This window comes from Palaemon carinicauda, chromosome 17 (assembly GCF_036898095.1).
Source record: "Palaemon carinicauda isolate YSFRI2023 chromosome 17, ASM3689809v2, whole genome shotgun sequence".
Taxonomy (NCBI): domain Eukaryota; kingdom Metazoa; phylum Arthropoda; class Malacostraca; order Decapoda; family Palaemonidae; genus Palaemon; species Palaemon carinicauda.
This window is the reverse complement of record NC_090741.1, coordinates 106,584,992-106,609,813: the sequence shown is the minus strand read 5'-3', so window position 1 is coordinate 106,609,813 and position 24,822 is coordinate 106,584,992. Positions and strand designations below refer to the sequence as shown.

The 24,822-nt window shown below is 46.9% G+C and overlaps 1 protein-coding gene across 1 annotated transcript in view; it reads right to left on the bottom strand.

Annotated features, from left to right (window-relative positions):
• HERC2 (E3 ubiquitin-protein ligase HERC2) overlaps positions 1 to 24,822 on the bottom strand; it is a 496,511-nt gene that overhangs the window by 277,850 nt on the left and 193,839 nt on the right. The window contains exons 31-32 of the mRNA XM_068391274.1: positions 6,163 to 6,299; positions 2,635 to 2,889 (exon numbers count right to left, since the gene is read on the bottom strand). Coding sequence (XP_068247375.1) covers positions 2,635 to 2,889; positions 6,163 to 6,299 — 392 coding nt within the window. The remainder of the gene's footprint in view (positions 1 to 2,634; positions 2,890 to 6,162; positions 6,300 to 24,822) is intronic.

Below are 24,822 nucleotides of genomic sequence, written 5' to 3'. Positions count from 1 at the left end.
TCAGGATGAAGGGCCCGTGGGCGTGCGGGCGAGAGATCGTGCGCCCCAGAAGATGTCGTCGGGCGCGCGCGCGCAGGAGAGATATTCCTTGCGTGCGGGCGCGCAGCCGGAACCTGCGTTCATTGGCGCGCCTCTTGTGGGCACACGTCAGGCTGGCAGTGTGTAGCTGCTGTAGGAGATAGGTGTGGGTGCGCATCCTCGAGGGCGCGTGTAGGGGAACGCGCGCGATTGCGCGCTGGCGAAGGATGGCGCGCAGGAGAAAGCAGGCGGCGCGTGGGCGAGCGCTGACAAGTAGGACAAGTCTTAGACTTCCATACCGCACCAAGATCAGAAGATCGTGGGCGTGCAGGAGATCGTTGGCGTGTTGGAGAGCGCTGGCGCGCATGGCGCACAGTAGGTTGAAGGTGCGCAGTGGCGCGCTGGCGAGCAGGTGAGCGTTGACGCGCTATCTCAGGAACAGCAGCAGCAGGTGAGCGCTGGCGCGCTATCTCAGGAACCTCAATGAGGTCAGGAGATCGTTGGCACGCATACCTAGCATGGCGCGTAAGGGACATGTGCGCTAGATGGCTCATACGCCCCTGTTGCCCCGAAGGGACAGGTGCCTGATTTTTAGAGACAGGTTTAGTTGGCACATAAAGTGCATCAGCTGCCAGGAACGGCGACGGCAGGTCAGCAGGCCTGTCGGGTGGAAGGTCGACGTGTCCTTTGTAAGGACAACCTTCCATCGAAGGGGATCGCGAACGATCCGCAGAGAGGTCCAGGGTCGTAGCAGGAACAGTTGGTGATCGATGACAAGGCTCCTCTGCGGCGGACTGCAACAACGATGATGAACCGAAGAGGCGCCTCCTCACCGACTTATAAGGTGAAGGAAGGCCTTTCCAGCGAAGAGGAAGGCGAGCCTTGCGACGTATATGCCCTCTGGGGGCCGTTGGATCAGGAAGCTGACCTTCAGCAGTCATCCGAAGAGGGGTCTCTGTGAGTGAACTCCCCCGAGGGAGAAAAATCATCGGCAGAAGAGACTGTTGGACTTAGTTTCTCCCTCGTAGGTTGAGCAGGAACGGGAGAAACTAAGCCTTCAGCTACTGCGGGGTGAGAAGATGCAGAGGTATTAGGAGATACCGCATTGGATACCTCTGACACCACAATGTCGACAATAGACAGAGGATCAACCTCTGCCAAAGTCGACGATTGCTTGACAGCGGCACCCAATCGGATGATGTCAATCAGAGCTTCCTTGGAGGGCGAACCCTCGAGCCCCAAGGAAGACCAAAGCTGGAATAAATTGGTTACATTTAAATCAACATTTAAATCCTCCCCCGGGGGAAGAGGTGGAGCTGCCTCGCTAGAGGAGGCAACGCCATCTCTCGAACCCCGAGATCAGGAAACAGAACCACGGTCTATGCTACCACTCGACGTTCTCTCGAAAGAAACCGATCGAGTGGGAGCTTCGGAGGAGGTTTGGGCAACGGAAGAGGAGTCCTTGGGATTTTTTCCTTTCAAAGAAATCTTTGAAGGAGAAATATCCCGCCTGGACTTCTTCTTACGTAGCCGAGAAAACCTCTCCCACTGGGAGGTAGACCACTCCCTACACTCACCACACTTATTACTACTGTCAGACCGTTGGCCCCTACAGTAAGGACAAAGGGTGTGAGGGTCCGTCTTGACCGCCCACATAAATGTACCATAAGGGCGGTCGGGTAATCCAGGACATTTGCGCGTGTTCACAGAGGCCAACTTCACACTCAAACCTGTAGGAGAGAAAGCAAAAAGACATTAATGGCTGTCAGAGAGGCGAGGGTGAGAGCGGACACGTCCGACTACCACCCGAGCCGAGAGCAAAGTGAGCTCAAGCACAGGTGTGTGTGAGAGGGGGGGGGGGGGTTAGCAAGCTACCCTCCCTACCCCCCACTAACTAGCAGTGGGGTAGTAAACCCTCGTTAAAATTCTAATGGCTCGTCATTTCAGCTACGCCGAAAGTAATAACCCCTATTAAATAGCATGGTTTGTATGTCAGTTACGGAACAAATCCAATTTATATGGCAAAAAATTAATCTTGCAAATTTGGGGTAGCATAGTTGATTTTTATATGCATAATGTGTAATTTAAAAGTATAAATATTGCCTATGAAAAATTTTAAATCATTTCGTATATTACATAATAATTGCCAAGATTTTATTCTTTTGATTTTGGAGAATTACTCTTTATATTTGCCTTCTCACAATGCATTTTGTCATATATATCTCTTGTCCTCTTAAAAACAATTCTGATTCAGTTCTTTTTCTGCTCTAATATACTATAGGTTACCACTGACTGATCTGAAGGTTTTACAAATAATTAAAGTTTTATAAGGCAAATTCGCATACAAAGGTTAATATAGTAAAATTTTATTATTCATCAGCTCATGTAACAACTGACTATTAGTAAGCATGAATGTTCTTCAAAAGTTTCAGTAAAGTAAACCTTCGCTAGTTATTTACCTACAACAGTTAGCATATTACTAGTAACTTTGGTGGTTCTTCATGGTTTTAGTACCATGTGACACAAATTCTATACAGTAACGTAGCAAGATTCAAGTCATTCAAGTGAATAATAAAAAAAAATCATGGATTTGTCAAAAAACAGTTTCTCTCTCACCTTGAAAGAGGCATGGAGGCAAGAACATATTTATCTCTACAGCTGAGGTTCAAATCTTTGCAGCTTGGGTTATCTCTATTCTTCTGCAATCTTCCTGATGAATGAGCTGTCGCACAGTATTGTTCTGCCTTCAGGACATGTGAGCGAAGCTCACTCACGACCCATTCCCACACTCGTGCCCAGGCTGCCCGAAGCACAGCACGCTGGTATACAGGAACGAGGGGTATGTTCTCTAGGCAGTCAGGAAGCATTAGCCTGAAATATCAAACAAATTGTTTCAAATTTAGCAAAACAGGAAAAATTGTAAGGTGAAATAAAGAAAATTTAACAATAAAATATATTTCAATACTTACCTGTGGTTCCCCACGCCTCCTCAGCAAAACTCTCTCTTTTCAAATTATACCCTTAAAATATTTGAACAAGTCCAACTCTTCATCATACAAATTGCCTTCCTAACCACCTAGTATGTCATGGTTGGCAACACATTTGTGATGGACTGTGATAAATACTATCAATTTGAATACACTTCATCGAACTTTTTAATTACAGACCTTCTTTCATTCTTCTTTTAGTGCTAGTATGTACAGTGAACAGGCATCTTTTAGTCAAAAGGTCCTCATTACCTGTCTATTATCTTTTGGAGGCAACAATATGATTTTAATCGTAATGTTTAAAATGTGTGGAGTACTCAGATACATTTATTAAAGAATATTATTATTATTACTAGCTAAGCTACAACCCTAGTTGAAAAAGCAGGATGCTATAAGCCCAAAGGCTCCAAAAGGGAAAATATAGTCCATTGAGGAAAGGATATAAGGCAATAAATAAATTACAAAATTAGTAATACATAATTGAAATAACATATTTCTAGAACAGTAACATCATTAAAATATTCTTTTACATATAAACAATAAAAACTTTTTCAAAAATGAGGAAGAGAAATAAGATAGAAGTGTGCCCAAGTGTACCCTCAAGCAAGAGAACTCTACTCCAAGACAGTGGAAGACCATGGTACAGAGGCTAGAAGAGCTGCTTACCATAGCTAGAGTCTCTTCTACCCTTACCAAGAGGCAAGTAGCCACTGGACAACTACAGTGCAGTAGTTAACCCCTTGAGCGAAGAAAAACTGTTTGGTAATCTCAGTGTTGTCAGGAGTATGAGGACAGAGGAGAATGTGAAAATAATAGGCCAGACTATTCAGCGTATGTGTCGTCAGCGCCCACTCGTGTCCGAGTATTGGGTTCTGTCGTTAGCCATCAGCCTCCTATCTGTGGGGTGGGTGCGTATGTCTGATGTGGCTGTTAAGTCCTAGTCTGTGGTGGAAGAGTCGCGGACAGTGCTCATAAGGGAGGGTAGGTGGTGGGCGGGGCTATTCTAATCGCTCTCTCCTTCTTCTCCTCCTAGCCTCCTCATTTTGTCTCCTCCTCTCCTCGAAGTCCACGGTGCCATGGTGTACTGTACTCCTCCAGGTTTTCCTGTCCCTGGCTGTTTCTTCCCATGAGGAAGGATCGATGTCAGTTAGAGCCAGGGTGCGCTTTAGTTGATCTTTATAGCGCATTTTCGGGGCTCCTCGTGGTCTGGTGCCCTGGGTCAGTTCTCCGTAGAATATTTTCTTTGGGAACCTAGATGGATCTATCCTATGCACGTGTCCTATCCAGCGGAGGCGGTGGTGGATGATGGTGGCCTCCACGCTGGTCAGCGAGGCACGTTCTAAGACTTCAATGTTGGTGGTGTGGCTCTCCCAGGGGATTTTCAAGATCTGACTCAATTTCATTTGTTGGAAGCGTTCTAGGTTTTTAAGATCGTTTCTATATAGCGTCCATGTTTCACATGCATACAGGAGCGTGGAGAGGACTACGGCCCTGAACACCATTATTTTGGTGGTCATTGTCAGTGCGTGGTTGTTAAATACGCGGCAGTTGAATCGGTCAAAGGCGGAGTGGGCTGCCCTGATCCTGTTCTCCATGTCCTTTTTGCTTGTGGGAGCTGATGTTAGGATGCTCCCTAGGTAGGAGAACTGGTCCACCTGTTTTAACGGTTGGTCATTCACTGTGGTATTGAAGCGTATGTGTAGACAAAATAAAAATAAGCCGTAACCAAAGATAGGATTCAATACTCATATGTCAAGTTAGTTTCTAAAATTGTTTGTGAGAAGAACTCTAATTGTAAAAGGAATGAAGATAATAAATCAGAGGAAGGTTCTGAACAGGCTAGGGTAGTTGATTTGGGTAGCGGTGTAGAAATTAGTGTTCAAACAGGGAGTGAACAGACCAATGTTTGGAATGAGATTGATAGGCTTGAATCTCAGATTACAGTAGTGTTTATGAGGAAGTTTTCTTCTTTCAGGAATTCCACTATGCCTATCAATAAATTAGGTGGCTAGTATGTGACATCTGCCAATAGCACCCCTGGTCTAACCTACTCAGTTTCAACCTTTGGCTAGATTCTCCTGATATTTTGCCCAGTGGTTATTTTGTATCATTTATTGATCGTTATGATGATTCTCAGCACATTATATAACTTAATTCTTTATCATGAGCTTTGCCTTCTCAATTTGGTTCAGTTCCTTCTATTGTGGTGGCCTATGCAGTAATGTCCCTGACTGGTGATCACCAGACTTGGGTTAGAGCCCCGCTCAAAGTCATTACTTCCTTTGGTCGCTGCAACCTCACCTTCCTTGTGAGCTAAGGAGGGGGAGGCAGGGTTGGGGGTGCCTATAAGTCTATCTGCTGAGTTACCAACAGCCATTGCCTGGCCCTCCTTGTTCCTAGCTTGGATGGAGAGGGGGCTTGAGCACGAATCATACGTATATATGGTCAGTCTCTAGGGCATTTTTCTGCTTGATAGGGAATGTCACAGTCCCTACCTCTGCCATTTATGAGCATCCTTTAAACCCTGAAAACTTCACTTTACCAAAATCCTGATTCAGTCCATATGAAATCAGATTCAGAGTTAGAAGAATAGTGCATGAGTTCAAATCCATTAATCTCTTCCTTTCATTTCTAAACCAAGCTTGAGAGTCCACATTTGGAGCTATGTGGAGAGGAAGTTAGTGATTCTTTCTCGTAGCAAACAGGTATATCTGAAGAGCCAGCATGAACTCCAGGATGTCCTGTAAAGACTTTTGGTCCAGGGTCCACTTAATTTGTAGTACTTCTTGCCTGGATAGACTGTCCGCACTGTATGGAGTAAACCCAACAAGTAGAATGGTGAAAGAAACATGTTCCTCACCTGAAGGAACTTCAAAATGAGGAGGGTCACTGCACTGAGAAGTCATGAGTAAGATTACTCTTTTCTAAGGCAACAGATTGCCACCTGACGGTCATCAAAACATTAAGACTACTGAATAAATTAATAAAAAAAAAAAAAGTCATAAAATTGGGGAAACTACCGTAAAACCTGAAGTGATCTCACCAACTCCACACAAACCTTGATCAAAGGGCTGCAAGTACCAGAATCTCCATCCCACACTAAAAATTTTGTCAACTTGTGAAGACATTTATCATGCATTAAGATCTTGTAACTTACATATTCTTGGGAGCAAATGGCAACAGGCCAAGCCAGCCATTGATGAGAGCAAGTCGAACGGAGGGTAAGAAATTACTCTTCTGGACCAACCCTAGGAACATCTCAATACCACGAAGCCTCATCTCGGCCCTCTCCATCTGAAAAATAATTTTGTATAATATCTCTAATCAAACGCACACGTGCATATAAACTGTATAAGAAAACAGAATTTTAATAATAAAATTTATCATTTCAAAACTCATCTTTAGTTCATATTGCTCCTTCTCCCGAAGCTTGTTTTATGGACGATTACCAGCAAAATTAATCAAGTTTCCCTTGTTTTCCTGTGAAAAGATACATGCACTGTAATGAGACAATCTTTTCTGGGTCGACCTGTGACGGCCGGTGAAAAGTCCTTCAATCTACCTTTTCTGATATAAATCTTCCAAATATACCAGAGAAAAATAAAAGCATGGAATGCAGAGGTTACTACCCTCGCGCGAGCACCTCGTGGGTGTCGTGTCTACATCGGGGGCGTGTGTAACACCACTATTCACAGGCTGTCTTCCAATTAGATAACTCCTTCATCAAAGGGAAGGGCCGTAACAAAGACCCCAGAAACCACACTTGTACCACGCCACCGCCACCCACACGAACACCCTCCAGGTCATCCTTCTGTTTTGGACTTGCCCGCAAAGACGAGATTTTTTGGCCAGTGTTTTTTCGAAGTGTTTGTCGTTAATTCAACATGACTGACGTTGCTACTTCACCTTTACCAATGTTAAGTACCATAGTTTGTTTTGACAGCTTATTGCCGTACCGGGCATTTGTTCTGTTTCCAGTATTGTGGTTTTTAATTTTGGAAGCGATTGCTGCCTCGGTATCGGCAGCCATTTTGGGTTGTGTTCGCTTCGGTAAATTTTCAAGTTATTATTGCCCATCTGGTACTCTGTCATCTAGGTTATATCACTTATGTTTTATGACCAATTTATTATCATTATTTATTATTAGTTTTTACTATGGTATTTATTTACTAGCAAGTCCAATTTGGACCTACGAAGAATAGTGATTTAGTCTTTGTTAGTGTTGTACTCGCCTCAGGATGCGCGATTTAGACTAAATCTTTGTTTATTTGTTACGTTGTTGTTATTCTTCGTTCATGGTTATTACAATTACTAAGAAAAACCAATCAATTTTTTATTTTTCTTATCATATTATTGTGTGATGTTGGTTTTGTATTATGTAACCTTGAGAGCGAGAGCATAGAGTGCTCGTTTCCTGTTCTACAGATACGAGTTACTCCTTCTCTCGTTTTCTTTATTAGCTCGAGTAAGAGGGGTGGATTTCCCGTTTTCCGTTTATTTACGATCACGAGTTATTCGTGCCTTCTCTTATTATCCGAGTTGATGATATAACGTTTAATGTTATACACGTTTTATTGATGTGGTTACTGTTAATATAGCTAGCACTATTAATAGGTTACGTTAGTGTATGAGTCATTAATTGGGGTCGTTTTATGCCGACACCCTTAGCTCCGCCTTGAGTTATACTCCGCTACAATGGATACTCATTAGGTGAGAACTAGTCAGATATTTGGAGTGCAACGGTGAAATCCGGCACTCAGACTCCGGCTGAGGCCTTTTGCACACGAACCTTTGTCATGTTTGATCACAATTACACTATTACGGCCCCTTTTTTCATCGAATCTCCGGCTTCACTGGAGATAACACAGACATTCAGAATTGAGGTTAATGTTATCGTACCGATGACGGTCACGATATCACGATGACGGGCCTTTGTCACCGAATCTCCGGTACAAACAGAGATCAAGCAGACGTTCAGAACCGGAGTTAACAATGTGATACCGATGAAGATTATATTTTCATGTTACGTGGTTACTGATTATTAATATAATTTCTTAATATATTAAGGTGTTAGCTTTTTGATCAATCAGACGATAAGAAACCAGGGTATGAACCCTTTTTCATGAATAATCACAATATCGTTATTACGGTCCTTTTCATCGAATCTCCGGCTTAACCGGATATCGTACAGGCATTCAGCATTGAGGTTAATATTAGATTTCCTCTGATGTTCACGTTTTCACTGTGACGGACCTTTCTTACCGGATCTCCGGTGGAAACAGAGATCACTCAGACCACGGTGGCCAATCTTTGGTTTTAGCTGTAAAGGAAAGGATTTAACATGAATACAAAGTAAACTGTACTTACTTTAATGACACTTTGAATTTGCGTTGGTAATATTCATTAGCTATTCTTGAAAGTCCTAATGTTGGGGTATAGTGCGTCACTTGTATTCATGAAATGCGCCACTGTTGGCGCATGCGCCATAGGTTGGCCACCCCTGACTCAGACGTTCAGAACTGGGGTTAACATTATTTTACCGATGAGGTTATAGTTACATGTTATGTGGTTACTGGATATTAGTATTCTATTGATTCATCTGTTCACTGACCAGAGTCTCAAGGAACAGTAGATAGCCTCTCATGGCATAGTTGGTTTCGACCTGGCTTTTCATTAGAAGGGGCTAGCGTTCGGTTCCAAGTACTGAGTGGAAATTTATTGCTATTTCAACACGATTTTGTATGGATATTTATCCATATTTATACATAGTTAGATTTAAATATATGCATAAATATAGGCATAATTAATTTATTTCTATTTTGAACATGATGTTGTATGGATATTTATCCATATTTATGCATAGTTAGAATTAAATATATGAATAAATATAGGCATAATTAATTTATTTCTATTTTGAACACGATGTTGTATGGATATTTATCCATATTTATTCATAGACAGAATTGAATATATGCATAAATATAGGCATTTTATTACTTATACGGCTGATCCCAGCCTGTGAATAGGATCACTAACCAAAGTTTCAAGGAACATCCAGACTTATGTCCCCTTTCTTTTACAGAAGGTCCACCTACATGGTATGGTTCCCGGAGTCATGCACGTTCTGCTACGAGCTGTCCTCGCTACTCCGGACCCATGATGTAAGTTGGTTCTAATATGTTTCCTTTTGGTATCCTTTGGCGATGATTTATTTTGATCCGGATTAATGTATGCATTGCTTATTGAGGAGAACGGTCTTCTCCTTCATCACTAATCCCCTCACTTCTTTCAGGATGATGATGATTCTCTCCGGCCTGCAAGAGAGGCTCTCCGCCCTTGGGTATCAAGGTTTGGAAGGAATGCTCCATCTAGAGGTCCCTATCTCCTTGGAGTGTCCTCTCTAAGGTTGGACATCGACCCCATGGACGGGCAGGTAGGTGGGGATGAGTTTTGAGCCTTCAGCTTTGCAATTACCTGCGACACCGACCTAGGACCCTCAAAGGATCCTGATGTTCATGTTACCTTGCATAAAACCGAGACTGCTAAAAGCAACACATTCTAGGGAAAGCCAAGGGGCTATGACGGAGCTCAAAGATATGGTGGTGAGTCGGATCCGTTCAGGAACTCGGATGACTCCCCCTACAGCCCTAGTCGTATCGAAGTAACCTCCTTCGATAAAAACAACACATAGATATTTGCCTTACATGTTCCATATATAGATGGTACCATAACTCTGGATGACATAGACGTCCGCCCTCTGGGGGACCTAGAATTTACTCCCAGGTACTAGAATTCCCATTCAACGGATTCGTTCGATTGAAAGAGCATGCCTTGGTTAGGTTAGACAAGGTACCGAAGGTAACGGTATTATTTTCTAAAGGGCAGGCCCGATCTGTCTGGACCAGGATGTTGTCAGTCTGGGGGGTTACGTTAATTCCAAGCTCACCCCACACAATGGGGAATACGACATATCTACAGATGCTCTCATTGTTGCCTTGCCTATTATGGATAAATGGACAGGTCTTACTATTCAAACTGACAAAGAAGGTCCGGCCATACCGGCTCTTAAAGAGCCGGACCCCACCTCGGGGAGACCCTAGCCTCGATTTATCCCACTGAGACTTTGTTTCGGATATTCAGGAAGAACCAATCTCTGCCCTTCCAATTCGACCTACACGTTTGGTGGTCTGGTCGGGTTAGTTGTGGGAAATACGTTCTGTCTGAGGCCTCTATCAGACAGGAATCGAGCAGGCTGATAGTTCCTCCTGATGAGGTAAAACCCTCTTCCCTCAGGAGGAGGTGAACAAGGTTCTACAAGATGATACGAGAGCAACCCAAAATTGCAGGAAAGACGGGGCCTCACTGCCAGAAACAAGGTCGAAGACCAAAAGCAAGCTTTCTTCAAGAAGAAGCAGAGAGTTGCCCTCTACAAAACGAACCGGGTCACTGCCATCAATAGTCAGTTACCCACTCGACATCACAGTCTTCCTCTGATTCGTCGACTATGCATCCGGATCCCCCCTAGGTTCACTCCCTCACAACGAGGTAGTCCCAGTAGGGGAGAGACTTTACCTCTTTCAAGACCATTGGACCTTTGGTCCGTGGGCTCATAGCATAATCCCTAAAGGTTTGAAGTGGAAATGGCCACAAGGTTCTCCTCCTCCACCAGTGACCTTCTCCCAGAAATCCACTCCCATCCTGAAAGAGTACACCACAGAGTTACTCAAGAAGAAAGCAATCAAACGGGACCGATCACCGAAGTTCCAAGGCCGCCTGTTCACAATTCCGAAGAAAGGCTTGTCGGCATTGAGAGTGGACCGGGACTTGTCAAAGCTAAACTCTTACATTCTCTGCGACAACTTCCGGATGTTGTCCATCTCTCAGGTACGGACCTTACTTTCCCGTGGGGGCGTCACCACCTCTGTCGATCTTACCGACGACTATTATCATGTGCCTATAGCTCGAAACTTCTCTCCTTATCTGGGTTTCCGCCTAGGCAGGAAAGCCTTTGCGCTCAAGACATGCCCTTCGGCCTCAACATTGATCCCAGGATATTCACGAAACTGGGAAAGACAGTGTTAGAACAACTCAGGAATCAAGAGATACAGATCATTGCTTATCTGGATGGTTGGCTCATTTGGGCCCGGTCGGCCATAGAAGGCAACAGAGCTACGAAGGAAGTACTTCGATTTCTCGACAACCTGTGATTTCGGGTCAATCTCCAAAAGCTTCACCTACAACCATTAGGTCACTTAGATTGGTTAGACATTCAGTGCGACCTTTCGAAGCACACGTTGTCTCTCCCTTCCAAAAAGGTAAGAGGAATAGCTTCCAAGATCGAGAATTTTCTCAAACACAAACAGGTACCCAGAAGAACCTTAGAAAGTATCATCGGTCTTCCCCAATTCACTCCAATAACGGGTCTCCTATTAAAATCCAAACTCAAAGACATCAGTCGAGTTTGGAGAAAGAGAGCTACAGTACCTTTAAGTGACATCCATGCAGCCGCGCCTCTAAGTGGATGGGGGGATTACTCCGAACATCAGATGTTTCAGGGCTCTTGGTCACCCGCCATGAAACAGTACCATATCAATGTTCTCGAAGCCATGGCAGTGTTCTTGACCCTGAAGAGACTCTCTCCTCCGAGGTCGAGTCACATCAGAGTACTGTAGTGTCAGACAGAACAGACGTAATACACGGCGTCAACAGGGGAGGATCCAAGTCACCCAACCTGAATCGGATCCTGGTCACTATCTTCGCCTGGTCAACAGAAAAGAACTGGTTCCTGTCAGTAACTCACCTAGCGGGAGTCCAGAATGTGAGAGCGGACTCACTAGCCAGGACGAAACCACTGGAGTCGGAATGGTCTCTAGACATAATTTCTTTCCGGTGGATACTCAGGAACCATTAGAAGAAGGTTTACCTATTTCCCCCAGTGAATGTACTAATGAGACTTTTACACAAACTACGCCCCTTCTGGGGGGCAGTGGCTTTAGTACCACCTCACTGGCCAAGAACAGTTGGTTTCCTCTCCTCCTCGAGTTGAAACTCCGTCCCTTCCGGATCCCGTTCCCCAAACTGACTCAAGTAATCCAAACTCACTGTGTCAGATTAATCAAGGATAGCCAAAACTCTAACTTTGTGGACTACAGGAAGTTTGCAGATCGTAGAGACGCGAACATTGAACCGGAAAACAATCTCTTCATCGAATCAGACAAAAGGGACTCAGCAATTCGCCAATATGATTCGGCCGTTAACAACTAGCAGATTCCCTAAGAGTTCAGACCATGCTCGTATGTCTCCGAATATAGCCATTTCTTTCTTGAGGTTCCTATTTGGCAAAGGCCTAACAGTTAGCACTTTAACCACCATCAAGTCAGCTTGGAAGAAGATCTTCCTTGTTGGGTTTAGCATTAACCTAGATGATCCCTATTTCTCATCTATTCCAAAACATTGTGCTAGGATTTGACCTTCGGTTCGGCCACAAAAGGACTCTGGTCTCTGAACGGTGTCCTCAAAACTTGCGCCGGACACGGGCAATGAATCCTGCTCTTATATCACTCTTCTTAGGAAGACCTTATTTCTAACGGCTTTGGCCTCAGGTGATGGCATATCAGAACTAGCTCTCTCACGAACCCGGAAAACATAGATTTCCTCCCTTCAGCCGAAGTACTCCTTTCTCCAGACAATGTTTTCCTAGCTAAAAGATGAGGTTCCGCAAATAGGTGCTCCCCTCGGAAGATTATTCTTCTTCCCCAGGATTTTTTCTGTGTCCAGTCACTACTCTCAAGGCCCCTTTTAGCTAGAACTGCCACCCGCTTGTCTGGCCCCTTGGTTATCAGGGAACAAGGAGGTTCTATTTCCATTCACGGTATCAGGCAACAAATCCTCTACTTCTTTAAACATACTAATCCGGAATAATTTCCCCAGGCTCATAATATACGGACAGTAGATACCTCCATCAATTACTTCCAGAACAGGGACTTTGATGGATTTTAAAAAATATACAGGTTGGAAATTCCCTATGGTTGTCAAACGCCAGTATCTAAAGATCTTACAGGCCCTTAAATACCCGACGATGGCAGCGGGGAGCCTTTCCCTCCCCAGTAATCTCTACTTCTTCCTTTCTTCCATCTCTTCTCTTCTCCCTCCTACCCGCCACTCACACCACGTCGCCACTCTCCTGGGTAGTTTGTTAGCCCTATGATATTTGCCATGTTTAATTCCTATGGTTTAACTGTTATTGTAGTTACCGTTCCTTTAATGTTTAGATATGCATAGACATGTAAGGTTGGATGCCTTTTGCGGTTCGACACTCAGTTGATTCCTTGTCGTCTTAGTTATTTAGACTTACGTTCCCTATGTCATTTGGCTAGTTGGTAATTAGACGTTTCTTACATTATATTATATTATTGTTGTACATGGTGATTGTATTCTCCTCATTATGTTATTACTTTATGGGGCTTGGAAGGCATTCTCTGGTACATTTTCACCGGCCGTCACAGGTCGACCCAGAAAAGGGATTTTGACGAAGGAAAAATCTATTTCTGGGGAGAGACCTGTGACGCCCGGTGAAACCCTTCCCGGTTATTTTTGTACGGACCCACCCTTTCCTTGCCAAGCCATGTGTTCTTGCAGAAGGATGACCTGGAGGGTGTTCGTGTGGGTGGCGGTGGCGTGGTACAAGTGTGGTTTCTGGGGTCTTTGTTACGGCCCTTCCCTTTGATGAAGGAGTTATCTAATTGGAAGACAGCCTGTGAATAGTGGTTTTACACACGCCCCCGATGTAGACACGACACCCACGAGGTGCTCGAGCGAGGGTAGTAACCTCTGCATTCCATGCTTTTATTTTTCTCTGGTATATTTGGAAGATTTATATCAGAAAAGGTAGATAGAAGGACTTTTCACCGGGCATCACAGATCTCTCCCCAGAAATAGATTTTTCCTTCGTCAAAATTCCTTAATTTGCTGAACAAAATCTTGCAGTCTATTAAATTTCTTATTTCTGATCTGAATATTAATCTCTGGCACCATCATTCAGTTATTTCTTTATGCATGTTGCATAAAAGTTTTCATAATTCTGATCATCCTTTGCATTCAGGCTTCCCAGACTGTACCATTCTGTATGTAGCACTATTACTATTATTACTAGCTAAGCTACAACCCGTTTTGGAAAAGTAAGATGCTATAAGCCCAACAGGGAAAATAGCTCAGTGAGGAAAGGAAATAAGGAAACAAAATAGTATGCCTAGACCCTCAAGCAAGAGAACTCTAACTAAGATAGCGTAAGACCATGGTACAGAGGCCATGGCACTACCCAAGACTAAGGAATAATCGTTTGATTTTGGTGTGTCCTTCTCCTGGAAGAGCTACTTACCATAGTTAGTCTCTTCTACCCTTATCAGGTGGAAAGTAGCCACAGAACAATTAAAGTACAGTAATTGACAGAAGATAATTTTTCCAGTTATCTTAGTGTTGTCAGGTGTATGAGGAAAGAGGAGAATGTGTAAAGAATAGGCCAGACTAGTTGGTGTATGTGTAGACGAAGGAAAAAGGAGGCGTAAATAGAGAAGGTTCCAACGCAGTACTATCTGGCCAGTCAAAGGATCCAATACCTCTCTAGCACTAGTATCCCAACAGGTGGCTGGTACCTTGGCCCACCTACTTCAATTTTGCCTTCTCCATCATAACTCAATACTACACAGTATTCTTCAAGTTTTATTCCAGCTGTGACCAGATTCTAGAATGATCTTCCTAATCAGGCAGATGAGTGGGTGGAACGTCACAAGTTCAAACCAGCAACAAAAATTTTTTTCATGTGCAACAGGCAGAAACGAGTTTCCCTTCACAGATTATTTATGACATATCTACTGAGTTTTAATGCAGTTACTGATCTTCAGATACCTTACATTCTTTAATCCTTATTTTCCAATCCAACGGAAATTTTACCCTTATTCATTTTGCATTCGCTTTTATTTTCACTTTAATCTCGTATACCCATTAAACTAAACCATTTTATGATTGGAATCCAGCCCCATTTCCAGTGATGCTGATTCTCCTTAATCCAACTGTTTTTGCTTTACTAAGAGATGGGAAGGAAAATGGTAAACTTGGAGATCTGTCATACTTGTGGCCTCTTCTTCACTTTGGTCAGTTCCCTAAAACCGTCCTTCAAATTGTACAAAACTGGTAGACAATCCTCAGATACTTGGGATATCGGCACTCCATCTTCCTTATTCATTTAAACACAATGGACAATTCAACACAGCATCTTGAAAAGCTAAATGCAATGCCATCCAGTTTTTAACTGGGAAAAGTAACCTGGAATTGTCCAATTTGAGAATCAATCAAGCAGTCAAACATACCGCAGATGCAGCGAAGATATAAAAAAAGACTGCATCAGATTTGCAAGGAAGCTAAAGAAACTGAGGAATTTAAATTCTTTTTTTGGGAAAAAAGAAAAGATTCTGCCAGTTTGTATGCTTTCTTTTTCTATATTAGATCATTTTTATGGTTATAGCTACAGGATTTCAACTTTCCTAATACCACATCCTATGAGCTGTACAAAGAGCAACAACTCAGTTGGTACAACGCTAGCTAATCAAAAATGATCGAAACAAAAATCATAAATGCCATAATGTAATTGAAAATAAAAATAATAAAAGAAACAATTTAAAGGGAAAGTACTAAATGAGAAAAATGACAAATTCGAAGATAATTTGTATTTTTCCTAACCATACAAACCTTAGCTATTTACATTGGGTTTACCTTTTAGCGCAGCTGAAATGACGAGCCAATAGTTTTAACGAGGGTTAATTACCCCCAGCGCTAGTTAGCGGAGGGTAGGGGAAGGGTAGCTTGCTACCCCTTCCCCCCCCACACACCGGTGACTTGCTTTACTTCACTTAGGTAGGACTTGACTTGGGGGTCAGGGATGGCGAGCACATATGTGTAAATAGCTAAGGTTTGTATGGTTAGGAAAAATACAAATTATCTTCGAATTTGTCATTTGTTCCGTAACCGAAATACAAACCACGCTATTTACATTGGGTGACTTACCCCTTAGGAAGGGTGGAAACTCCCCAGCCTTACTGACTTCGGCTTGCCCGGGGGCTCAATCCCTCAGTGAGCAGCACTAGAGAAAAGGAGCCCCTGTACCTCACAAGTTCCTAGCATCGCTAGGAACGAGTGGCCTACATAAGCAGTGTGTGGAGGAGAGTGTGACTCGTCCTATGAAGTTGACCTTGAGACCTTTAGATAGGAATCTAGGATAGGACGTTCCCAATACCACCTCGTCAGGGTATGGGGGACGCAACAGTATTAAGCTTAATACTAGGAGCACAAAGAAGCATGGGTTACCTGCAGAGGTCGAGGTCAGCTATGCGAGGACCAGGATGCTGCTTCCCCAAGAGAGGGGAGAATGAAGAAAGAAGTAAGGGTCAGACATACTCTTTCATTCACGCAGACTAAGACCGGGTAACAAAGCCCTCAACCTACTGCTACTTGTCCAAAAAGGAGCCTGAGGTTAGACCAGCTGTTGTGCAGCCACCACAGGGCCGATAGAAAACGTATCGAGGCTCCTGTGGGTCACGTCTTGCAGGTAGTGGGCTGTGAAGGTCGTCTGACGCTTCCAGACCCCAGCTTGAAGTACCTGCGTCACAGAGAAGTTTCTCTTGAAGGCCAGGGATGTATCAACACCCCTGACATCGTGTGCCCGAGGGAACGTGACGGAGGAGGGTCCGGATTCAAGGCATGGTGGATAACCCTTCGAATCCAAGCTGAGATGGTGTTCCTGGTGACCCTCCTCTTAGTCCTGCCTGTGCTCACAAACAAAGCTCGCACTTGAGGACGGACTGCAGCCGTTCTCTTCAAGTAGTGCCTCAGACACCTCACTGGACATAGTAGCAGCTGGTCTGGGTCGCTTGTTACAGAACGGAGACTAGCGATCCTGAAAGAGTCGAAGCGAGGATCCGGCACTCCAGGATTCTGAGTCTTGGCAACAAACTCAGGGACGAACCTGAACGTTACCTCCCCCCCATCCCCTTGAATGGGCGATGTCGTACGAGAGACCATGAAGTTCAATAACCCGCTTGGCCGAAGCCAAAGCGAGTAGGAAAGCCGTCTTCCAAGACAGGTGGCGATCGGAGGCCTGGCGTAATGGTTCGAAGGGAGGACTCGAACCACGTTCCAAGGAGGAGGTCTCACTTCCGACTGGGGGCAGGTAAGCTCATAGCTACGTATGAGTAAAGAGAGTTCTAGCGATGAAGAAATATCCACGCCCTTCAGCCTGAAGGCCAAGCTTAAGGCTGAGCGATAGCCTTTCACTGCCGAGACAGAAAGGCGCATTTCTTCCCGCAGATAAACGAGGAAGTCCGCTATTGCTGGAATAGTGGCATCGAGTGGAGAGATACCCCTCCCACGACACCAACCACAAAAGAATCTCCACTTTGCTTGGTAGACTCCCTCAGAGGACCTTCGCAGGTGCCGAGACATTCTCTCCGCAACCTGTTGCGAAAAGCCTCTCTCCGTGAGGAGATGCTGGATAGTCTCCAGGCGTGAAGCCGAAGCGAGGCCACGGCCTTGTGAGGGACGCCGGAGTGGGGTTGTCTGAGAAGCTCGTGTCGTGGAGGAAGTTCCCTCGGGAGCTCCGTCAGGAGCTGCAGAAGGTCCGGGAACCATTCCGCGTGATGCCATAGCGGAGCTACCAGAGTCATCGAACAGTTGACCAATAGTCTGGTCCTGTTGAGCACCCTTCTCATCAGACAGAACGGTGGGAAGGCGTACACGTCGATGTTGTCCCACCGTTGCTGGAAAGCATCTTGCCAGAGTGCCTTGGGGTCCGGGACTGGGGAGCAGTACAGGGGCAGCTTGAAGTTCAACGCTGTCGCGAACAAGTCCACAGTCGGGGAACCCCACAAAGTCAGGACTTTGTTGGCTATCTGAGGATCCAAAGACCACTCGGTACTCACTATCTGCAAGGCCCTGCTCAGACTGTTGGCGAGCACATTCCTCTTGCCAGGAATGAAGCGAGCTGATAGTGTTATCGAGTGGATTTCGGTCCACCTCAGAATCTCTACTGCAAGATGGGATAGCTGCTGCAAAAAAGTGCCTCCCTGCTTGTTGATATAAGCCACTACCGTGGTGTTGTCGCTCATCACCACCACGGAGTGACCCGCCAGGGACCGTTGGAACTGCTGAAGAGCCAGAAAGACGGCCTTCAATTCTAGCAGGTTGATGTGTAGGCACTTTTCTGATCCTGACCAAAGGCCTGAGGCCTTCTGGTTCAGAACGTGCGCCCCCCACCCTTCTTTTGACGCGTCTGAAAACAGAGTCAATTCCGGGGGGAGGACGAGAAGACTCACTGCCTTCCGCAGGTTCTCGTCGACCAGCCACCACCGCAAGTCCGTCCGTTCCAAAGACCCCATCGGGATCAGAATGTCCGGAGAATCGGATCCTTGATTCCACCGGGACTTGAGCCGCCACTGTAGGGATCTCATCCTGAGGCGGCTGTTTGGAACCAGACGAGACAGGGAGGATAGGTGACCTAAGAGACGCAACCACGACTGGGCGGGGAGGTCTTCTCGCCTGAGGAAGGGTTCTGCCACCCTCCTCAGCCTTGCTATCCGGTCGTCTGATGGGAAGGCTCTGTGGAGATTGGTGTCTATTAGCATGCCTAGATAAACCAGTCGTTGGGACGGCTGCAGAGAGGACTTGTCGAGGTTTACCACGATCCCCAGATTCTGGCAAAGATCCAGAAGCCTGTCTCGGTCCCGAAGAAGGGTCGACTCCGAGTCTGCTAGGATCAGCCAATCGTCTAGATAACGAAGGAGACGAATGCCGTTCCCGTGCGCCCAAGATGAAATCAGGGTGAACACTCTGGTGAACACCTGAGGAGCTGTGGAGAGACCGAAACACAGCACCTTGAACTGGTAGATCTTGTCGTCTAGGCAGAATCTCAGGTACTTCCTGGAAGACGGATGGATTGGGATCTGGAAGTACGCGTCCTTTAGATCCAGTGTGCACATGAAGTCTTGTGGTCTCACTGCAAGTCTGACCGTGTCTGCTGTCTCCATGCTGAACCGGGTTTGCTTGACAAACCCGTTCAGAGCTGAGAGGTCGATGATAGGTCTCCAGCCTCCAGACGGAAGGGCCAGCCCCTTTGCCGACCCCGTGGCATAGGAGCTCAACGACACAGGATTCGCTGTCAGGGGAGGTTGAGATGTTGTGAACGGGACGCGATAGCCTTGGCCGATCACTGAGACCGTCCAAGCATCGGCCCCGTGTTGCTGCCACCTGCGGACGCAACGCTGAAGGCATCCCCCCACAGGTGAACACGCAGGGGGACTGCCACCCCTAGGGCTTGCGGCCGCGGCCGCCACCCCTAGGAGTCTTGCCTCCCCTGGAGGACTTACCACCCCTCTTGACCTTGGCTGGAAAGGGCTGGGGCTTAGACACCCCCACTGCCGGTGCCTGCTTCGGAGCCTTACGAGGCTGCTGCTGCTGTTGCGGCGGAACTGGAGGCTTATAGGGCCGAGCTGTAAGGGCCCTATGGAGGAGGGAGTCCGTGCTGGATTTCCTCCACCTCTCAGCCATTCACTCCATGTCCTGAGGCTCAAACAGGTTCTCCACCAGAAGGGAAGCATGTCTGAGCCTACACACATCCACGGCGGGGACCTTCGGATGGAATCTCTCGGTCACAGCATCGCGCTGCTTCAACACAGAGTTGGCCCACAGGGTGGTAACCTGGTGCGCCAAAAATTCGATGGAGCGGGTGCCCGAGAGTAAGAAGGTCTCCAGGGCCTTCCTATTGGTCTCCTTGGACAAGTCCTCAGAGCGCAATAGGATGCCCAGAGTTCCTAGCCAAAAGTCCAGCCACGAAGTGGCCTGCATGGCACACTTTGCAACCTTTTCATGGCTAAGGATCTCTGCCGCCGAGAACGACACCTGCCGGGCAGAGAGCTTCTCAAGGGGAACTCCCTTCGCCAGCTCCTCCACGGAGTGATGGAGAGGAAGAGCGAGGCTGGACTCACCCAAGATCTCAAAATACCTCCTCTGCTGAAGACGAGGAGGAGGGATGAGCTTGTTCCCGGCAGAGGAACGACTGGAGGCGGCAAGAATCGCGAGCTGAGCGTTGGCCCTAGCTCTGGCACTCTTCAGACCCTAAGACCGGGGCAGAGCCGCACTGGACTTAGGGGCCTTCCGAACGTCAAACACTTCGTCCAAGATAGTGTCCTTGCCTTCACGGGGGGCGATCACGGGGTCCATAAGCCCGTTATGTTGCCTTATCAGGCTCAGGACCTGCCAGAAGGCATGTTCGGATTCCTGCTGATCTCCTCCTTGCGGGCTGGCAGCTAAGTCTCCTGTCCCCGGAATCTCTTCCTGGGGTAAAGCGTGGACGTTCCCCCGGAGAGCCGCGGGTTCCTGGCGAATCCTCGAAGATGATTTCGTGACGGTCTTGGAGTCCTTGGATTCCCTCCTGGGAGGTATACAGGATCCCAACAAAGAGGTTTGAGGAGCCCCTTCCTCACGAGACGACTCTCCTCCATGAAGCGAAGTCTCCCCCCTTGGTGCCGAGGGGAAGACTACCGCTTCACTGGACTCACCCGAGGACGGAAAAGCCTCGTCCACGGGAGAAGGAGAAAACGCTCAAGCAGGAGAAGGGGGCTTTGCGACAGACCTCTTGGGAACCAACTTCGCCCTGGGGGAAGTCACCAAGAAGTCCACTCCTCTCTTTCTCTTCAGCGTAGGAGAGGCAGCCGTTGGTTAGTTGCCCTGATCGGCGAGTGCTGATTTCATTACCCTCACTAACGCCCGCATCAGAGGACCAAACCAAGTCTGTTGCTCCACGGACACAGAGTCCGAAATCCTCGCTGGAGGGAAAGGGATCGGGCGATCCTTTGGAGTGGACACCACAGTACCTGCCTTAAAAGAAGGGGGGGAAGAATGATGCACTAACCTCTCCGCAGTGTCTTCCCTGTCCTGCACTACAGTCCTGCGTTTGGATGGAGGCGATCCCGAGCGCTGTCTAGGAACACGCGTTCCTGCTGCTACCACTGGCTGCGAAATTCGCCGCGAACGATGGGCGCGCGAAGGCGAACGGTCGCGCGGGCGAGTGGCGCGAGGGTGTACAGGTGAACGAGCGCGTGGCCGAGTCGGCTAACGAATGCGTTGGCGCGATGGCGAGGGAACGCATTGCCGAGCCGCGTGGGCGAGGAAGGTCGCTGGCGACGTAGATCAGCAAGCGATCGGTGGTGAGCTGGCGAACGCTGGCGCGCAGGTGAGCGATGGCGCGTTGTCGCATGGTGACGCGTTGGCGAGCGATAGCGCGCAGGAAGCGCAGGTGAATGATCGCGCGATGGCGAGCTAGCAGATGGCGAGCTAGCAGATGGCGAACCATGTCCTTCCAGAACCTCTGGTCGACGACGCGTTGGAGAACGCGTGCGCGCAGGCTGTAAATCACGCGGGCGGTCCGGAGATCGCCGATAAACAGGTGATCGTTGACGCATAGGTGAGCGCTGACGAACAGGCGATACTAGGATCGTCTGTGAACGCTGGCGAGCAGGTGATCTCCGGCGAGCAAGGGGGTGACGCGTGAGATCCTGTGAAGGAACAGGTGGCGCGGCGCGTTCACGAACAAGAACAGGAAGAGCGTAGGCGCGTGGGCGAACATGTGCTTTAGAAACACGCGCTGGAGAACGCGGACGATGTTGAGTAGACACAAGATGAGGATCGCGAGAGAGCTCAGGAGACTGATGGCGCGCAGGGTGTCCAACAGGGACTGCAGGATGATCAGAGACCACAGGGGAGCGCTGGCGAGCAAGAGGGCGATGATCCTCAAAAGAGCGCTGACGAACGGGAGAGCGCTGACGAGCAGGAGAGCGCCTGTGCGCTAACACTGCAGAAGGGCGAGCAGAAGAATGCTGGCGCGCTAAGCGCTCTTCAGGAACCACAGGATGTAGGATGTCCTCAGGAGAGCGCTGACGAGGAGGGCGAACATCAGGAGAGCGCCGGCGAACAGGTGAGCGCTGACGAGCAGGAGAGCGCTGACGAGCAGGAGAGCGCTGACGAGCAGGAGAGCGCTGACGAGCAGGAGAGCGCTGACGAGCAGGAGAGCGCCTGTGCGCTAACATTGCACGTGAAAGGGAAGAATCCCTTTGCCCCGAAGGGACCGTTGTCCGTCAGGTGACGAGTTCCCCAGAAGGTGAAGTTCTAGCAGGAGTAGGAGAACGGTCTGCAGAGAGGTCCAAAGGAGCAGGAGCTGTAGGCTGAGTACGACGAGGAGAGTCCCCTTCGGAGGAAGAAGATCCAAAAAGGCGCTTCTTAACCCCCTTATAAGGGGAAGGGAGGCCCTTGCGACGCAGCGGACGGTGAGCCTTACGGCGAAGGCGGCCACGGGGAAGATCATCAGGACCATCAGTCCTCCGAAGGGGAGTCTCAGTCAAGGCACTTCCCTTAGAGGGAAGCTGAACAGCAGAAGAGCCCGTAGGACTCACTTCTCCCTTCGAAGGATGTGCGGAAGGGGGAGGAGAGCCGTCAGCACCATCATCCTCAACTGCACCTGCAGAGGATTGCCCCGCCCCGTCGGAGGCCTCTGCCACCACGACGTCGACGATAGACAGAGGGTCTACCTCTGCTACCGCCGGCGACTGCTTAACGGCGGCCCCCAACGAGACAAGGTCAATCAAGGCGACCCTGGAGGGCAAGCCCTTAAGCCCCAGGGAAGCCCAAATCTGTAAAAGATCATCATTAGACAACGAATTATCAATAACCTCCCCCGGAGGAGGAGGGGAACCGCCCCGCTATGGGAGGCGACGCCTTCTCCCCCCACCCAAGGTCGGGAAACAGAACTAGGGCCTGCGCTACCACTCGGCCGACTCTCCTTAGGAGCCGGACGAGGGGGAGCTTCGGAGGAGGTTTGGGCAGCGAAAGAAGAGTCCCGAGAACCTTCCTCCTTCAAGGCAACCCCCGAAGGAGAACGGTCTCTCTTGGACTTCTTCTTACGCCGGCGGCCAAACCTCTCCCACTGGGAGGCAAACCACTCCCTACACTCACTACACGTTTTCCTGGTCACACCATCGGCCCCGACACTGAGGGCAAAGGGAGTGAGGATCCGTATCCAAGGCCGACATAAAGGTCCCACAAGGGCGGCCGGCAACACCAGGGCACGTACGCATAGCAAAGATAATATAAAAGGTAGTCAACTTCAAACACACACACAAGCTGTAGTAAAGAAAAAGCAGAAAAAAGATTAAAGGCTGTCAACGAGGACGATGGACAGACACGTCTGTTCATCGTCGAGCCAAAAGTGAAGTGAAGCAAGTCACCGGTGTGTGTGGGGGGGGAGGGGTAGCGAGCTACCCTTCCCCTACCCCCGCTAACTAGCGCGGGGGTAATTAACCCTCGTTAAAACTATTGGCTCGTCATTTCAGCGTGGTTTGTATTTCGGTTACGGAACAATTAAATATTTGCCCATTATACCTACCCCCTTTCTATCTGTGTTGGCCTCTTCAAATCAAAGATCAAACCAGGTGTGGATTAAAATGTTTACATCTTGTCAAGAAAGACACAACAGCACAGCAATTGAACTCAGAGTCAGCTCCTATTATGGATATAGCCCTTATATAAGGGCAAAATATAAACCATTCTGATATCATTATTTCTGTGGCTATAACCAAGAAGCAAAGCTCTGGAAACTTAGCCATCAAATTCAACAAATACAGTAGGGTCCCAAATTATGCGTGTTCGAATTATGCGATTCCCCATTTATACGGTCGGTAGTTTAAAAAAAAAAAGAAATTCTGCTAAGCTGTTCAAAGTCTGCAAGTCAAGCACTACAAAATATATCAAATCTATTGTCTTTTTATGTATATTGGTAGCCCTAAATACAGTGCTTGGTAATAAATGTTACCAAATGATATTTATCTTACATTTTATTAACATAATTTCATAATAAATAGCCTATTTAAGGAAAAAATTCCATATCAACAATGAAATCAACTTTCAAGTATTAGAACCTAGCTGAAAAAATGTAAACAGAATTGTGGTTACATTCTCGGCAATCTTTATCTTTCTCAAACCTTTCGAAAATTTTAATAGTATTGTTAATGAAGGTATATTCAAGCATTATTTTTATTTAGTATATTATATATAAAAGCTTTAGTTTTCCCTGTTGGTATTCAAGGTTTTCACACGTAGGCTGGGTTCGTTTATCGGCAGTGAATAGCGTAAATTTCGGTAACAAGTCGGCAATATTTGGTCATCTTCTAAACAGTATAGATTTGCTTTACAATGATTTGTTTTGTATAGTACAAGGTGTAATTATAAAATCCTCTCTCTAAGAGAGAGAGAGAGAGAGACTCAAATCTCTCTCTCTCTCTCTCTCTCTCTCTCTCTCTGTATGTGTGTAAGAAATAAAATCTTAGTTCACAAATTACAACCTGAGTTTAAGAATGAAATTAACATGACTACTATTAGTTGCGGTGATCATTTCATCGCTTCAAGTGGTACAAGAAACAAAAAGATGGCATTCGATTACAACAGCTGATTCTCTCTCTCTCTCTCTCTCTCTCTCTCTCTCTCTCTCTCTCTCTCTCTCTCTCTCTCTCTCTCTCTCTCCCCGGTGTTATACAATACTTACATATACTGTGGATGAAGAACGCAAAATAGGTTTTATTAAAAAGCGTCAATTAAATATAAAACAAAAAAATTATACCGAGTATAAATCCATTACAATCGTAGCTTAAAATATGACATCCGATTTCGTCAGCAAACCACTATTTTTAGGAAACTTCACTTTATTTTAGAAAAATTTTATTTT